The 16,488-nt window shown below is 42.3% G+C and overlaps 2 protein-coding genes across 2 annotated transcripts in view; both read right to left on the bottom strand.

The window, feature by feature from the left end:
• Nucleotides 1-8,217, bottom strand: part of LOC105562664 (latrophilin-like protein LAT-2) — a 75,241-nt gene extending 67,024 nt beyond the window's left edge. The window contains exons 1-2 of the mRNA XM_012013674.1: nucleotides 7,883-8,217; nucleotides 3,157-3,354 (exon numbers count right to left, since the gene is read on the bottom strand). Of these exons, the coding sequence (XP_011869064.1) occupies nucleotides 3,157-3,335 (179 nt within the window). The 5' untranslated portion in view covers nucleotides 3,336-3,354; nucleotides 7,883-8,217. The remainder of the gene's footprint in view (nucleotides 1-3,156; nucleotides 3,355-7,882) is intronic.
• Nucleotides 8,218-11,961: 3,744 nt separating this feature from the next.
• On the bottom strand, nucleotides 11,962-15,961 carry LOC105562662 (codanin-1). Its single transcript, XM_012013673.1, has 9 exons — nucleotides 15,259-15,961; nucleotides 14,900-15,176; nucleotides 14,659-14,819; nucleotides 13,972-14,571; nucleotides 13,655-13,888; nucleotides 13,210-13,572; nucleotides 12,950-13,115; nucleotides 12,609-12,877; nucleotides 11,962-12,384 (listed from the first exon to the last, which is right to left on the bottom strand). Exons 1-9 carry the CDS (start codon nucleotides 15,538-15,540, stop codon nucleotides 12,235-12,237), a joined length of 2,502 nt encoding a protein of 833 aa, XP_011869063.1. The 5' UTR covers nucleotides 15,541-15,961; the 3' UTR covers nucleotides 11,962-12,234.
• Nucleotides 15,962-16,488: the final 527 nt, after the last annotated feature.

Raw genomic sequence — 16,488 nt, 5'->3', positions numbered from 1 at the left:
AATGGACTTGCAAAAATGTCTACGCTTGGAAATTCACTTAGCAAGCTTAATAAATTCCTTAGTAATATTAGTTAATAATGTTGAAATAAATATTATTAAATCAAACAAGCGAGAGTGGCTTTAGGTTCGAGCAAGATATTGGTCGCCCAATAATTGCAATCTGAGATGTGAATTCACATACCGTTTTCCACCTTCCTCCTCCGTGCCGGTTTCTCTTCGGATGTATGAAATTCCGTGATGAAGCTTTCGTAAGGATCAATCTCGGCTGTGAGAATGAAAAGAAAACTAAATCACTGCAACTACTATTTCGCGCTTTCAACTTAGAAGCAGCCAACAAATTATACCCGAAGCGACGAGAGATTGAATGCGCCGATACGAGATGTATCCGAATACGCACATTGTCTAAAGAAATAATTATCGTCCGTTGTTATCGCGATGAAGAAGTGATTTCAAGTTAGCTAACGCTTTGAGGACGTACAGATTTCATGTGTGAATCACGCGAGATATCCGCGAGGATTCAACGATCGCGATTTTTTCCCCGCACTTGTCGCGAACGCGTAAAAAATAATACGACATGCGGAGCGGCGCGGGCCGCCAACCGATCCGTTCGACTATCGCCGCGTGACTGATTTGATACAATGAGAATAGACGGTTTATCGATCGAAGTGTTTACGGCGCTACGTCATTTCTCGAAACCGAAAATTCTTAGAATTGAAAATGACGTAGCGTCGTAAACAATTCGGTTAGCGGCCCGCGCCGCTCCGTATACCATATTTGTATTATTCTTTACGCGCTCGCGACAAGTGCGGGAAGAAATCGCGATCGCTCTCTGTGAACAACCAGCGACCGATATCATCGTGTGATCGCTGAATCCTCGTGAAGACTTCCGTTGGTTGTATGGCATCCTCCGACGAACGAAAGGTACGATTTACGATGTCTTCTTTGGTATAAAATACAATAAAACTAAATCCGAGACTGTTTTCATCCTTGACGGCTCTGGTCTGTACTCTGGCCTAAAGGATAGATCGGAGGGGAATATCAGAAGTCTTTTCGATTTCTTTTCAGATTCCCTATCAAGTTTATTCATACTTATGATCGTTTCAACTGCTAAAAACTTAAATTGTTCAGTAAAGAATGCTGCTCCGTAATTGCGAAGATTTAGTTTCCTTTTCACAGCCAAGATTGATCCCTGCGAAATCTTTATCGCGGAATTTCATACATCCGAAAAGAAACCGGCGCGCAGGACAAGGTGGACGACGGTACATGAATTCACATTTTAGATTACAATTATGGGCTGCCAACATATCTTGCTCGGGCCTAAAACCACTCTCGCTTGTTTGATTTATATCATAATGGTCCTATTTAACTTTAAACGTTATTTAAATTAATAATAAAACTAAAACAGAGTAATAACGCCAGCAAAATATCGTTAAAGATAGAATAATAATAATTGATGAAAAGTGTCAACTCGTCTCGCTAGAGATATCGGAATTCAGCAAGCTCATAGCAAGGAAACTGCATTATAAGTTCAAAACCCCGGTAGAAAAGCGTATGGAGACCTGTTGAACTCGATGAGACTCGATAAAAAATTGGAAAATTCTCATAATGGACGCATACAACTTACTTTTGCTTATCGCACCTTCGCTAATTTGGCGCCTTGAAAAAAAGGGCGAGAGGAGTTATCTTCGCTATTATTCCCAGCTGTTATAAATGTAAAGATGTCGGAAGGAAAGTGTGGATATTGTACCGATATCTACGGATATTTTCCGATATCGGTGACTATCTCCATTATACGAGGAAATTTTCGTTCGATTTTCGTGATATATCGAAATCTCTCGGAAGCGAAATATGGGAAGGATTTACATTGAGTAGGAGAATGGGATAAAACATCGTGAGGAACGGTACGTTTTATCGACGCCATTTACGACGATAGCTTTTGTCCAGCCTCCTCTACCGTATCGAGGATCGCCAGTTTCTCCCCGATCGATCGAATCGTGCGCGAAGGAAAACGTCGTGGTTGCGCTTTCTCATTTCCCGGCAATTTCCGGAATGGGACATGATCAATCACACGAAACTTTTTCTCTCTCTCTCTTTCTTACCGATTTTCCTCCGCGTGTCGTGCAGCATTCTCGTTTCTTTGTCAACGACTTAATTCACGTTTGAAGGTGAAGGTCGGAATTTCGTTATGACGAAGAGGAACCATCGATTTTTCGATTATCGGCAGGATAAAATTTCTAAAGTCGCCCGCTCGCCATAAATACGATATTGAGAAATTAGATCGCGGGGAAAAACGCAGGAAAAAAAGAAAGAAATTCCCTTGGACGAAGGGCGGGAATGAGGTCACGGAAGGAGGCCGAAGTGGTCGTAAAGTCGTTTAGTATTCCGGCGGTATCGTCTTTCAACGTAAAGGTACACCGATTAGCTCTGTGACGAACGAATCGGCGATCCATAAGAACCGCGAGCGAAATCGCCGACGTGCCGAAAATAGAAGGATATAGAGAAAACGTGACCAGTGTAACGCCAGAATTTTCTGCCCGATTTCTCAGATAAACTGCTGTACAAAAGATATAACGGTATGGTAGTTTGCAAAGATGGAAAACGTGGAATTAACAGACCATCGCTAAATTCTGAATTTTTCTTTTCCTTTTTGTAATATCGCTAACCGCTGTGCCTTTAGTGGAATTCACAGAGAAGAGAACGAGATACGGTATCATTATTTTCATCCTGTTGCAGACTAATCCGATTAAATTCTCCGTCGAGATCTAGGAATACGTACGGAACGATATAAAATAACAAATAACAAACGATTAATCTGGAACGTAGCGAGAATAAAAAGAATCGCGGGACGTGAAGATTAATTAATCGACGTTTCATTAAGCTCTCCTTTCTCCGCTGATAATAATTAAACGAGAGAACAGTCTCCCGCGCGATAATTGTATCTCGAGAGATAGAAAGTATGAAGACGCAATTTTTCTAATATTACGGATACCATAAATAATTATCATATTTTCTGCTACTCTGTTTTGGAACAATTCTGTCGCACATCACATTTTATTTTATAATTACTGAAATATTCTTCAGCGAGTTCTTTCGAGAGAAAATTCCATCATATCGGATTATTAAATGGACGCTTTGTCCGCCTGAAGTTGGACTTACCTATAGGTGATGAACGCAAACACCAGGGCCACCAGGGACAGACTTCCTCCGAGGACGACGATGAGGCTAAGCACGCCGTCCTGGTCGAAGGAACTTGCGATTCCCGTGGAAACGCCATTAGCTATTCCGCCGCCGGGCTGCGGAAAACTGTGAATCGCGCCAGTGTATAGCGTCTCCATGTCGCGGTTATGCCAACATCTGCAACAGAGTAAATCCAATTACTAAGCACGAATACAAATGAAAAGCAAACGTAAAGACAATCGGGAAAGAAAGGCTAATTTATATTTACGTAAGGGAGAGAGACACTCGCGCTTTACAATTTTTAATTACCGCATGCTTAATTAAGGGAAGAGGAAGCTAATGGAAGATGGAAAGTGGGCTTAATTAAGTGACATTAAATTAATGCACGCGGCAGCGCGAATACTTTCGCCATTAACCCCGGCTCCGGTTAAACTAAAGGCAGAAACAAATTAATAAACGTTTACCGCGATCCGGACGAACGTTTGCCGCAACAGCTTCGGCCTCGGTCGCCGCAAATTTTAATTAGCAACGGAGACCATTAACTCTCGCGGCCGCGGATTTTGACAACTCGAAACGCTGGGGATATCAGAGATTACCGCACCCGAGAAAGCAGCCTTGTGTAATATATTCGGGCCGCTGCTCGTGTTACTGTTATGTCTCTGGACGATATCAGAATACCGTCCTGACTGTAAACCTTGGTCTAGCGTTACCAGAACGAGAACACTTTATATTGTATAGAACATAGTAATTTCATTGCTTCGTCAGAAAAATATTTATAATACAAAATTACCAGAAGACAGTACAGTGTCGAAACGCGTACAATTGTCAACTGTTTTGTAATTTCACTTCAAATCGATACTGTTATGTAAAATAAAATTTTTCATTTTATATTAACTGTACAGCCCACTCTTGCTCGTAAAATACATTGACCGTGACGGTGAATATTTGTTATCACTCAAAAACGAGCGTGACTATTTCTTTTAAGATTGCCAGAAATAAAATTACTTTAATTGCATCTAAATATAAAGAATAAAACGACGTCAGTCATTTGACTGAAACGTCAATTATCTCTCTACGTGTCTTTCCAACGGTTACAAAACAATTTAAGAAAACAGAAGTAAGCGTGAGGGACACTTTCTTGCAGAGGCAATAACGATTATTCCGATGTGCCATGTGCGTGTTAAGCTTACATCATTTCCGACTCATAAATTTCGATCAACGTGGTAAGATCAATTGCTCCCGAATTTTGCTTGTCTTATTTCTCCGCGCAATGATTCCCCACAAATTATTTACCCAAGCCAACCGCGATCTCGCTCGACCACCAGCAACCGTCGGGCTTGTTTCAATTCGTTCTACTGGCGCACGCCGACACGCGACAACGCAATTTTGCCGATCGTATTTCGTTAAATCGAAAATTTCAACAAAGAAAGATCAAAATAGATTGCATATTTTATATTTAATTATTTTATGTTGCCTATATGTCTTGTATATTTTATTTCGAAAATGACATAACTAGACGCTCAACGATGTAATTGACGCAGGTAATTGAACGTTTCTGTTTTCCATACATTTTATTTATCCGAACAAAATTGGATTCTATTATCCGAATTTGACGTGTATTTATAATTTATGCGAACGCGAACATTACTCTGGAACGCGTGGACGTGCCGAAAAATCATTTACAAGATACACTCAACGAAAATGTTGGCCGATCAAACATAATTAGCTTGTAATTGTGAGCACAACATTTGCATTGTCAACTTCGAGCAACAATGTACGGGGAAAAGTTCCCCCCCCCCCCCACGTAGCAGCAAATCAATCAATTTTTTTTCATGAGCTGGCCAGCAAATGAGATTTTGAAATTGATAATAATACGTCGTACGCTAATTTAGAAATTGTTAGCTCAACCATCAAGTTTTAATTGAATGAACCGTTTTAAAATCTTCGATTAATAATACAAACTTTGCACGAACACGAATGCAAACGGTCTTTTATGTATTTCTTCAATTGGCCTCCACATTCAGCCATCATAGATCCATTATAAATGTTTCTCTTTCTTATTAAGCTGTGCATATACTATCAGCGAATCAATACCATTCCGAACTTATTAAATTATCTAAATTAATTTAAATAAGCATTAATTCTAATATAACTGACTCTAATTTTATACCACAAGTCATTGATTTAATTGATGCAATTAAATCGTTGACATATAAATTTGACACACTTACAAATACAACACAAAAGAATATTAATTATTGAAGTAATTATGAATTGTTTTAAGAAAAAGTCTGCAAGCGTTTATTATTTTTGTTAAAATCGCATCCCATGCTTTAAACTTTCTACTTGATAAGTTAATTGGGTGAAGGGCGAGAAACTTTGCATATAACATGGCTTTCCTTTCTTCACGACAATACTCTTCACGCAATAACGATTCATCATCCATCTTGAGACCTCTCACGACGTCTTCCCCTGGGAAAGCACGCTGTATACGTTAACTGTGAAACGTTAACGGGCTTCCGGCCTTTATCCGACAATCACGATGTAAAAGCGCGCGAAAGCCGTGCTTGCCATGCTTCCCTCGTTTGTGCGAAATTCATTTCTGCACACAGTGTGTCCAGTTAATATTTGCACAAGATTCTCCTACACGTAAACTCGTATTTTTTTCAATTTTCATATTTTAATTATTAATATTAAATTCGTTCCGATTTAATTTACATTTCTGCGAAAATACAGGTCACACGAAATTAATCCGAAATTAAAGTTTTTCTTTATCTGTGTGTGCGCTTAAATTTAATTTATAGTTAAATAATATTTTATGAAAACGTTGTTGATATTGAAGTAAAAATAGCGTTTAAATAGATTTAATATCGCCGGTATTATAGTTTAAAACCAATGATATGTAATTTTTAAACAACGTCCCAGATTTGCACCCTTTTAAGTAATCCGTTCGCACAGTTGTTAATGATCTCGTATCGTTCGTTTGGCCAATATCGCTATGTTAGTAAGATATCAGTCAAAAAATGATCGCACTCTAAAAATAGCGTAATTAATGGCGATCAATTTTCTTTTTATTTTCTCAGATCGCGAAGAATGAAAATTAATTCAATTCCATTGTTAAAGGGAGAAAAGTCTGCACTTATTTCTCGTAACTTAACACTTGGTCGTAGTAAAATGCATCGCGAAATTGGTCTATGTATCATATAGCGGATGAAATGTAGCGTTTCGAGGCACCAAATGTCTAACGTGTCGAAACGACGAACGTGATCTACGAGCGATCGATTGCAAGTGCGAAATGGGACATGTCGCGTTAACACCATACCAATCAGCAACCGGTTGGCAACTGGTGCAGCCGCGTGCTACGTAGTAATGTTTAACAGCGATTCGATGATAGTCCCGCGTATCGATCAATCGCACGTCGCCGAAACGCATACGGAAAATACGCAGGCGGATAATGTCGAGCGATTCTCAAGCTCTGCTGCTCGACGAGCGCGCCAAGTTAATATCCGCGCGGCGTTTTATTTCGTTCCGAGCTTTACGCGTCCTCGAAACTTCCCGCGGCATTTTTACACCGTGTTTCTATAGAATCGCCGGGCGATGGATTGACGACGGATGCCGATTTATCGGACTGCATATTTCGGCCGCACGACGAACTGACATGATCTTTTACCCCTTTCATGTCTAGTCAGATGCACACGTTCCAATGTATTTACAAACTCCATATATTTCTGGAAAATATTGAAGGCAGATAAAAGTCATTTTAAAGGGAACTGCTTAAACTCGATCGTACGCGATGCAATGTGCGGAGGGATGACGATAAAGGTGTGAACGAGGTGATAATTGTAAACCAAGTCCCACTTCTTGCCACGTGCGCTCAAGCGTAATGAAGTGATTGATTGAGAACTGCTTAAACTTTAATCGGAGATTCTAATAAACACCGTTTGCAAGATATCGACAATTATTTGGGTAAAAGTAACAATTTGAATTTGCCAAAATCTTTTTCACGGGATCTGTCAAAGTATTATTTAAGGGCGAGGCAATGGTCAATGTAAAAACATGCTGACCACCAACTTTTGTACTTTAAATACGTTAAGTGCAATTAACGACTGTCATTGCAATATTTCAGTTAAAAATTTTACATTCGACAAGGGTCAGCGAATATCGCTTTCCACAAACGTATCCATTTTATTGTGCTCGTGCTATTGACGCTGCAACTGCCCAAAGTGATCACAATTTATACACGTATATAGAATTTACATACGAACGGACAAAAAGCCACTACTCATTTCAATTGCTTACTGAAATTGCATTAAGGCAACTTTGCTCTCAACCCACGCATCTTACACGTCTCATCCTTCTTACAGAATACACTCCTTAGTTTCTACTTGAACGCTGTTGGTTGATATTCGATATTATTGATATATTACATAACTTTTAGACGGAGAGAATTTTCTCTCAAAATTTACCCCAAAAGCCATGTAACCGTAGAACAACGTGGCGTCTTGAAGAACTGTATGAAAGTTTTATCAATTTTACCATACATTTTACTAGTAAAATGGTAGCGAAACGGTAAAATTACAAAAACTCTCATAAAATTGTTCACAATGCCGCGTTGAGACACGATTATAAAATTTTCGGGATGAAAGAAAATTGTCTCCGCGTATCGCCTCTGCTACTTCTTTTCACAAGAGAGTTGAAGACTCACCTCGCGCTCTTGACAGGGACGCGTCGACAAAATGGGGCAGGATCGACGGCTACGCGTCGTTGGTGTTTCGCGGCGGGCGATCCATGTGACGGCCACGTGATACCCAAGCGCCGAGCGGCTTCGCGTGCCCCGACGAGTGACCGGCACCGGCCGGCACGGCTCGGCCAAGGGGAACGCTCGAGCCCCTATCACTCCGCGACCGTGGCGCGGTCGGGAACGTCCCGCGGCGTCCGGCTCCAACTCATTGTCGTCCGGTACCTTCCGCCCGAGGGGCTGGTGAGCGCCGGTTACGCGCGCGACGTGCGTATCTGCAAAATTTCACACAAGGATGAGAAGATCGACGAGGCAGGAACGGGCCGCTACGGCGAGTACGGCGTCGTTCGACTTTCGTGAGAATCGAAAAATTCGAATCTCGATTGTTCGAGAAGCGTGGGAGCGCTCGGGCGAATTCAAATTGCGACGCCGCGGTGCCAACTGCCGGTTTCAACCGGCAAATATGGCGGCGGTACGCGCGCTCGACGAGGCCCGGCGCGTACCCCGTCGCGGCGAGATTCCCGTGAATCTCGACGCGGCGAGATCGAGCGTTCGCCGACGAAAGGGAGTTCGCGTTGACGCGGACAGTTTTATGTCAAACACAGCTACGCGCGGCAACCTTTGTACGCTCTAATGCCGCCTCGTACGACTCTTGGCGTTACGAGTCGTGCGGGAAGAGACGCGATAAGATTTTCACCGTGTTCCCTCGCTATCGTGCGTCAGCGTCGCGTCCCCTCGGTATGATTGTCGATTCCTACCGGCTTACCAGTCACTCGTCACCCCGCTCGCTTTCCTCTCGACGCAGAATCGCGCCTTCGGACCGCCGACGATGCCCAGCGAAGCGGCGGCGTCGGCCGACCGTTAACTCAACTTGACCGAGCGGCACCGCGATCGCGCGCGAAACGAGGCCCGGACGACGGATCGAGTCGGTCGCACGACAGGTCGGTGGACGCGCGACCGGAATGGATCACGCGGACGCGAATGCGAACGCGACGGACCGCGGATCACGACTGCGAGGAACTGCGGTTCGCGCTCCGCGAACGCGCGCGCGGAACTGCGCCGCGCATGTACGCGCGTCACACGGCGTGAAGTTTGCCGAATCCCCGAGCGGGGAGTCGAGGCATTCCGCTCGATTCCGCCCTCGTCTTGCCGAATCGCTCCGAGAAACCGCGTTAGCGCCTCGCAAAATTGCGAAAACACTGCGCGAAACGCCGAGATGCCGAAATAATAAATCGACGCTTTCGCATAAAACCCGCTGCGTGGAGAAGCAAACCCGGGAAATTCGAAGGCCGGAACGCGCGCCTTTATTCCCGAATATTCGACCGTTTGAATCTAATCGGTGCGCTCTTTGTATCGAGGAACGTTCTGTTTTATATAAGCAAATCAAAACGCTTCAAAAATTTGTCGACAATTTATCAACTTGCGCAAATTTTTTAAACGTATTTATTGACTACAAAATAGAATGCAGCTAGACGCAAAGATTCCACAACGTGTGCTCTTTGCGTCTAGAAACTATTGTTCTATTTTATATATGCAAATCAAAACGCTTTAGAAACTTTATCGACAACGTACGATTGTACGATGTACGATTCATCAACTTGCAAACTTTTTGAACGTTTATTTACTGGCTACAAGTTAGAATGTTTCTAGAAGTAAAAAGCATTTGTACACTCAACCGTGCAATCAATTGAACTATAAGATCTACTGTTACTTTCTATAATTCGACAGTGAACTGTGAATTTATTTAACAATATTTAGTGCTCGTATCTCGGCCTTTCTTGGATCGAGAGATTGCTTCTTCCGATTCAAGTTCGGGTAACGTAGTTAAATTAATTATTTCGAGAAAATGTATTGAAAAGTATGCTCGCAAAATTGCAAAAATATCACCTAGAAATTCTTCTAATTTCTCCCGCCCACGCTGGCCAAGTTAGACAACGAAGTTCCCTCATCGTTTCTTAATTGAGTCAAGAATTAGAGTTCACGAAAGATGTTGAAGTATATATCGGCAGAAAGTTCGGAGATATATCTTTCAGTTAATTGGATTAACTTGAGGAAAGACGAGAAATGTGTTTCAAAATATTTCCTCATTGCCGAAACACTTTGCAATATTATACCTATGAAAATTTTCTTCAACATCCGCGCCTGCTTTTGCAATCTGGTTGAATGTTTTTACTTCCGAGATCCAAATGCGACGGATCTCTGTACTGTATATACAGTTACGATATGCATGGGAAATGAAAAAGAGAAAAACAAACGGGAGAGAAGTTCGAAATGGGTCGCGTCTCCGTGCTCGAAAAATCGAGTAAAATTATATCTCGCGAGTTGGATTTATGGCACGGAATTTTGGTACACCACGTGGCGCAATGTGGCAATAACAATATTTCGTGCATGCGAGATAACTCATCAACAACATGCTGCAAGCGGAAATCACTGACTACGTAATCCTTTGCAAAATTTCAAATTAATTTTAACAGAGTTTCACGATTGACGCAACTTCGGGTCGATTGCCTTTTAATAATCCAATAATTACAAATAATTTTATTAATTTGAAGGTAAAGAGTAAAAATAGTAGCTTGTAATATTGTTGTTTTTCACAAAAATTAATCCTGACTACGAGATAAAAATAGATAAAATAATTTGCATTTAATATCTGTCAAAAATTTGTTAAAAAAATAACTGCCCAGAAAATTCAAAATTAGTGATACATTCGAGCCTTCAAATGGAATGTATTTGTTGAAGAAAATTCTATGAGAAATTACGGACTCTCGATTGACATTTTACACTTAGTAATACAATTAATATTACTATTTATTTTTTCAATGGGACTTAAATTCTTCCGTCGATAGACGATGATAAATCGTCGACGAATTATGAAAGGAAATGTCTGCCTGTCGCTCGCGGAGGCGGAAAATTTGTGGTCACTCGTTCGCGAGCAACGAACCAAGATTAGATACCACCATCGGGCGAGAAGGTGGACGACCATTGAGAGTTATGGTAATGGAACGGAGGTGGATGACCCAATTTCCCAAAGGACAAAAGGACTATCCTCGTTGCGCCAGGACAATGTGCCTGGATGTAACAGCCGTTCAGAAAGACAGGTCTTTGAGGACTATCGACCCGCTGATTTCCAGCCTTCGCGCACAGAAGAGAAATCAGATGCTAGTTGCAACTAGAATTAAAACCAAAGTTCTACCTTTAGATAATAAAACAGATAAACCAGAACACGAAAAATTCCTTTCCACAATATAATAATTTTGTGATTTGTAAAGTCTACGCTAAAATATTTAAAAAAAACCCTGTGGCGTTTGCTGGTCTTGATATAAAGGGTCTCACATTAACAAATTACTCGAACCCCGTGAGATTTATAGCCAACCCTGACACCCTCAGTTGTCGCAGCGTGCGCCTGACAGTGATAACGGTGCGCGTTATATTACTTCAGCAAGATGGAAAAGCACCCTCGGGGCGAATCTCAGAGACACGAATATTCCAAGCTACGACGCATACCGGAACACAACTTTTTTAAAAACTTAGTCGCGAATATGCTTTAAAATCGAATACTTGTTAATTAGCAATCGGCATTTATTAACAAGTTGGATCACCAGAGATAAAGATCCAACGAGAATTCATTACTTTAGCGAACTTTTTGTTGATAGATAAAATTCAAATTGTCTCGAAAAAAAAGTAAAATACCTCAGCTAAATGACTTTCTAATGAACGACTTACATGTATTCGATAGCAGAGCGTGGCTTCGGTAATGCGTATAATCTCGTAGCACGACTGTCCGCCGAGCCTGAAGGTACGATCATCTAATTTCATTGTACGGGACGGGGCAATAGTCCAACATTCGGAGTCGTGGGAATGGAATAAAATGGATAACGTAATTTGCGAGGGACAAAAGGTACGAGCTCGGAGCGCACAGCAAGCAGCGTCCCGGAGGTTTCGACGAGGCCGTGCTCCGCGCTGACCTCCACGAGCTATCTCGACGCGCAGAAACGGAGACATGGGGACAACACGGTGTGGAGGAACGTTGCCGGTGTGAACGTCGATTATAAAATAATCGTCATGTATTTAATCATCGTATACAAAAAGTTAAAATTTAGTGTCCTACTCGTAAACTATTCGTACCTCGTAACATACATACACGAGGTGAATTATACGCGTACAGGTACAAAACAAGAATGCTTTGCATTGTAATATACAATATACATATATATATACATATATATGCACAAGAGGTAATTATATTTACAGAAATTTATGTCAACAAGGTCATACTTTCTAATTATCGCAGTATTGTTAATTACCTATTACGCGTCAGTCTATAAATCGCCGTCGTCGCAAAATTCAATCTCGTGATATGTTTCTGCTATCCAGCCAAGGAGATACTTGACTTTCTCTGTCGCTTCGTCATTGGCTTTGTAGCCCTCAATGGCCTCGGACAGGCACTTGGATAAAAGTTTCAACAAAGGCTGTGGACGAGAAAATCAATGTTAACAGCAGATGTTACACAATTAGTGTTGGGGATTTAAAGCGGCGCATTAGAACAACGAATCGTTAAATACACCGCGTGAACCTCTTGTCAGTTTTATATCCCATACTCTTTAACTTTTATAGTTAAAAACATTTTTCACGTATTTCAATTATTTCATTATCTCAGCTGAAACGACTCGGATTGTATCGCGCGTACACTTACCACAGGCCAGTCTTGTCTAAACAAAGCCACGCACTGGTCGCTCAGACTGTCTCCGTCCAGTATCTTTGTTTCTAACAATTTCTTCAAAAATTTACCAAAAATTGGCCACATTGCGTCGTTCTGCGGTTGTATTAGTAACATAATATTTCTGGAGCATAAAATTCTATGCATGGGAGAATCGTCCTCGTCATTTCTCAGGTTGTCCGACGACCATATCTTAATTAATTTGTCCTGGACTTCTCGCGTAAAGAGATCCGTCCTGTACGCCACTGAAAATACGAAATACCATGGTTAAGTAATTCTATCGCGCTCCTGGCGAATTTCAACATTATTAAACGTACCTAAAAACAGTGCAAAGTCCAAACTGAGGAAGTACAAAACTTTCTGTGGACCTGGTAATAAATCACTTCTTTGATTGAATGATTGATGCAGTTTGTTTAAAATATCTAATATAGATGATACAGTCAGATCTGCGCCATTTTTATCTAACATATGCCATATCAATTCCTACAAAGAAAAACAGGAGACGTATCGAAATATTAATAATTTACGAGTCTGTTTCAAATTCTTTATTTAACTGAAGCTTGCAAAATATTCTTACCCGAAGCTCCTCCATCATGGCAGTAGGGCTCGGAGCATCCGTATTGTGATGCTTTTCCTGCTTAGAATGCACGGGACTGTTGTTCCGAAAGAACCTGTTAATCTCAAGTTCCATGTCCTTAATGAATAAGGAGTCACCGGCAATGTGCGACTGAATCCACTGATTTATTCGTTCCATCGCCATTCTAGTCGTGATCTTGATGCACATTTCCTTGACTGGCGCTAGAGAGTCCTCCGCCAATAGGGATTCCATCGACGCCGCGACTCGCGCCTCGCAAATCGCCGGGATCGTTTTCTCACACTGATCCTTCAATTCTCTTGACGCGTTGCTGGCCAACGTATTTATATCGCTCAGGAGCAAAGCCTAAATACAAACTACGATTTGAACGCTTAAGCTCTTTCTATATGACGTTAAAGTTTTCCTTATAATTGCGCGCAGATATCACCTTGGCCTCGTTGAAGTAATTCCTCGACAGTTCGCCCTGCTCATCCGGGTCCTTCTTGACGTTCTTGTGTTTCAAAATCTTTCTAAACGAATTTAAATTTGCCTCTCGCGACGAAGTCAATAGCGTGTTGCATATATGTTTCACGCAGGTTGACGCGACTCTCTCGGAAACGAAATCGACAATCTTTCGAGTAGAAGCCGGTTGACCGTGGAAAAAGGCTTCTTCGAGTTGCAGCTGCCAAGACAGAAACGTAAACACGTGGTAACGCAGTAGCGCAATACTAGAAATACAAGTATAATACACACAAAAAAAAGTACCTCCAAGTGTTTCGCGCGAGTGGTGCCTCCTAATTTACGTAATTGGCTAGTAACGGGTGTAATATGTTTGTTGGAATTAATATTCAAACTCGTCCCGTTTCCGTGAACCACAGAAAGGCTCCATTCCGTTCGCGGGCAGCACATACGCATCGTGCGATCGGTAATTATATCCAATTTGTCGAGGCTGCTCTTGACGGGAATCGCACAGTCGGCGGAATGCGAGTTCCTCCTCTTCTCGGAGGATTTGTCCATGTATTTGAGGCTCTTGAGACCCTTCAGTTCCTTGATCTTGCAAGTCTTTTGCCAGGCGATGTAGAAATCTTTGGGAAAGTTTGGTAGCTCGAACAGCCAGCACAGGCTGGACTTGAGCAGCACAGCCGACTGTTGAGAAATAAGGCAATCGGGGGCGGAAAGATCGGTCTGATTGACAGCGTGATAAATGTAATACAATAGCTCTAGGATCTGCTTGTAATATGGCAGCCGCAGCGACGCGACGTCCATCATGGCTAGATATTTTACTACCCAGGGTATCGTCAGCGACAGTTTGCTCTCTACCACGGCGTTCTGCAGACACGCTTGTAAGTTCAGCGATGGCAACACCTGAGTAACGAGAAACGATTGAAAACATTTAAAGAAAATGTGAAAGACAGACTTTTAACGTTCGATTACAATTATCGTGTCGCATACTTTGCTTCTTATCTCCACTTGTGTCATTATAATCTCCTTAGTAGTATTAGATTCAGATCTGTACGGCAAGGACACCAAGAGTCCCAATACTTTTGCAAGAAGTCTCAAGCTGGCCAAACAAGTGATAAAATTCCGCTGCGTTTGATCGTCAACCATCGTCTCTGCAAAAAAGAGAAGATTCCTGAAACCTTGAATCGAACACAAACGGCCGTGAAGTCGGTTAAATGAATGAAAAATGTACCAGAGTCTTCTATCTCGCTACTGGCAAACTGGGTGTCGTTCAGCTCCATAATCTCATGTACAAAATAGTTCTCCAAATGCGTATAAAACATCGGATTAAACGCGTGCAATATAAAGTCTTTGAAAAACTCCTGCATGCCAGGAAACGAAGGGCCGACGCTCTGGCTCTGCGACGGCAAGGGTGTCACAAATCTCTTGCTGAGCTGCGTCAGTTTTTCAGGATTGACATGCTTCAAAGCCTTGAGGAAGTTCAGGCTCTCGTCGTCCACCACGTCGTCCTGCAATTGGCGATACACGTTTGCTTTATTATCGAGGTAGTTGGCGGCTACGCAACAAGGAGAGAAAATATCAATAGCTTACTTGGCGTCCGTTCTGTATGCACGATATCAGCAACTGCGACTTGAACAATTTAGCGATGTGATAGTAATTGGTGCAGTCATTGTGCAGCGTCAACATGTTCCTTATCTTGCCACCCAGCGCGATCTGGAACACCCATCCCGGGACCAAGTGGTTCTCCTCCCAAATTCGTAGTATATCGTAAAAGACGTCCCTCTGCTTTTTGAAGGTGTGGAACGCGATGACGGACGAGAAATTCTCGCGGTTGTCGGTGTCGATCTGAAAGGACACGTTCACCTCCCCCATCTTCGTGCACGTCGATTTTCAGCTAGGGCCGTGAGCAGCGTGTAAACATTTAACCGTCATAGAGGGAAGTCGCGGGTGGACAACCCTCGCAGGTGACTCGCCGTTAAATCACGACAACCTGTTCGCCGGCCCAAGTGTCTCTCCTGCCTCTCAATCAAACATATTTTAACGTGGTAAAGATATTTTCTCTTCTCGTCGACAATTTTGGAGGTTAGCATATCGAGGCATGTCGAAGAAAGGAGCCCGATTACGGAGGCGCAAGGTATCAATTTCACGCAATCGACATTATTAAACAATCTTCAATCGCACTCAACATTTTTTCAGAAATTGTATTTCCAAACATATGGACACGTATCACCGCGTTCTATTAATTCACTCTTTGCGCCGGGTCCCCAACGCGGGCACAGCGGGCCTTATGCGGGATTCACACTGGATCCGACGTGCAACACGATTGGTTTAGGCCGCATGAAATTGACCAATCGCACGCCTGCTCACTCCGGAAGTCGCTCATACTTGACGCCGATTGAACGTATTTTTAAATGACCCCTATATGCAATCGTTTGTATTTCGTATGTAGACGTTTGTAGTGCAATTAGAAAGGTTTGTGAGTCATTCGTTTGTTTGTTCACTGAATCACTGAAATTTTGAAACCGGCTAACTTCTATTTAATAAATATTTAATTAAAATTATCTGGATCACTCACAAACCTTTTTAATTGCACTACAAACGTCTACATACGAAATACAAACGATTGCATATAGGAGTTATTTAAAAATACGTTCAGTCGGCGTCAAATATGAGCGAATCACTCCGGAGCGCGATTGGCCCGTTGCGAACCCGGCCGCAGGGGAGAACCGAACGGGGCTCGATACGACAGGGAGAAAAGGTGACGGCGAAAGGGAGGGAAGTTGGCCGAACAGGGTGGACGGGGAAGAAAACGGTGTACAC

This window comes from Vollenhovia emeryi, unplaced genomic scaffold (genome assembly GCF_000949405.1).
Source record: "Vollenhovia emeryi isolate VEMERY1.0 unplaced genomic scaffold, V.emery_V1.0 DF939185.1, whole genome shotgun sequence".
Taxonomy (NCBI): domain Eukaryota; kingdom Metazoa; phylum Arthropoda; class Insecta; order Hymenoptera; family Formicidae; genus Vollenhovia; species Vollenhovia emeryi.
This window is presented reverse-complemented; position numbering and strand designations above follow the sequence as displayed.

What these genes read in the sequence shown, in the direction of transcription:
- LOC105562662 (XM_012013673.1), bottom strand. Translation starts at nt 15,540, where the DNA reads ATGGGGGAGGTGAACGTGTCCTTTCAGATCGACACCGACAACCGCGAG. An exon ending in GCATACAGAACGGACGCCAA is followed by an intron (nt 15,177 to 15,258) that starts GTAAGCTATTGA and finishes CGCCAATTGCAG; the next exon opens with GACGACGTGGTGGACGACGA. An exon ending in AAGTGGAGATAAGAAGCAAA is followed by an intron (nt 14,572 to 14,658) that starts GTATGCGACACG and finishes CTCGTTACTCAG; the next exon opens with GTGTTGCCATCGCTGAACTT.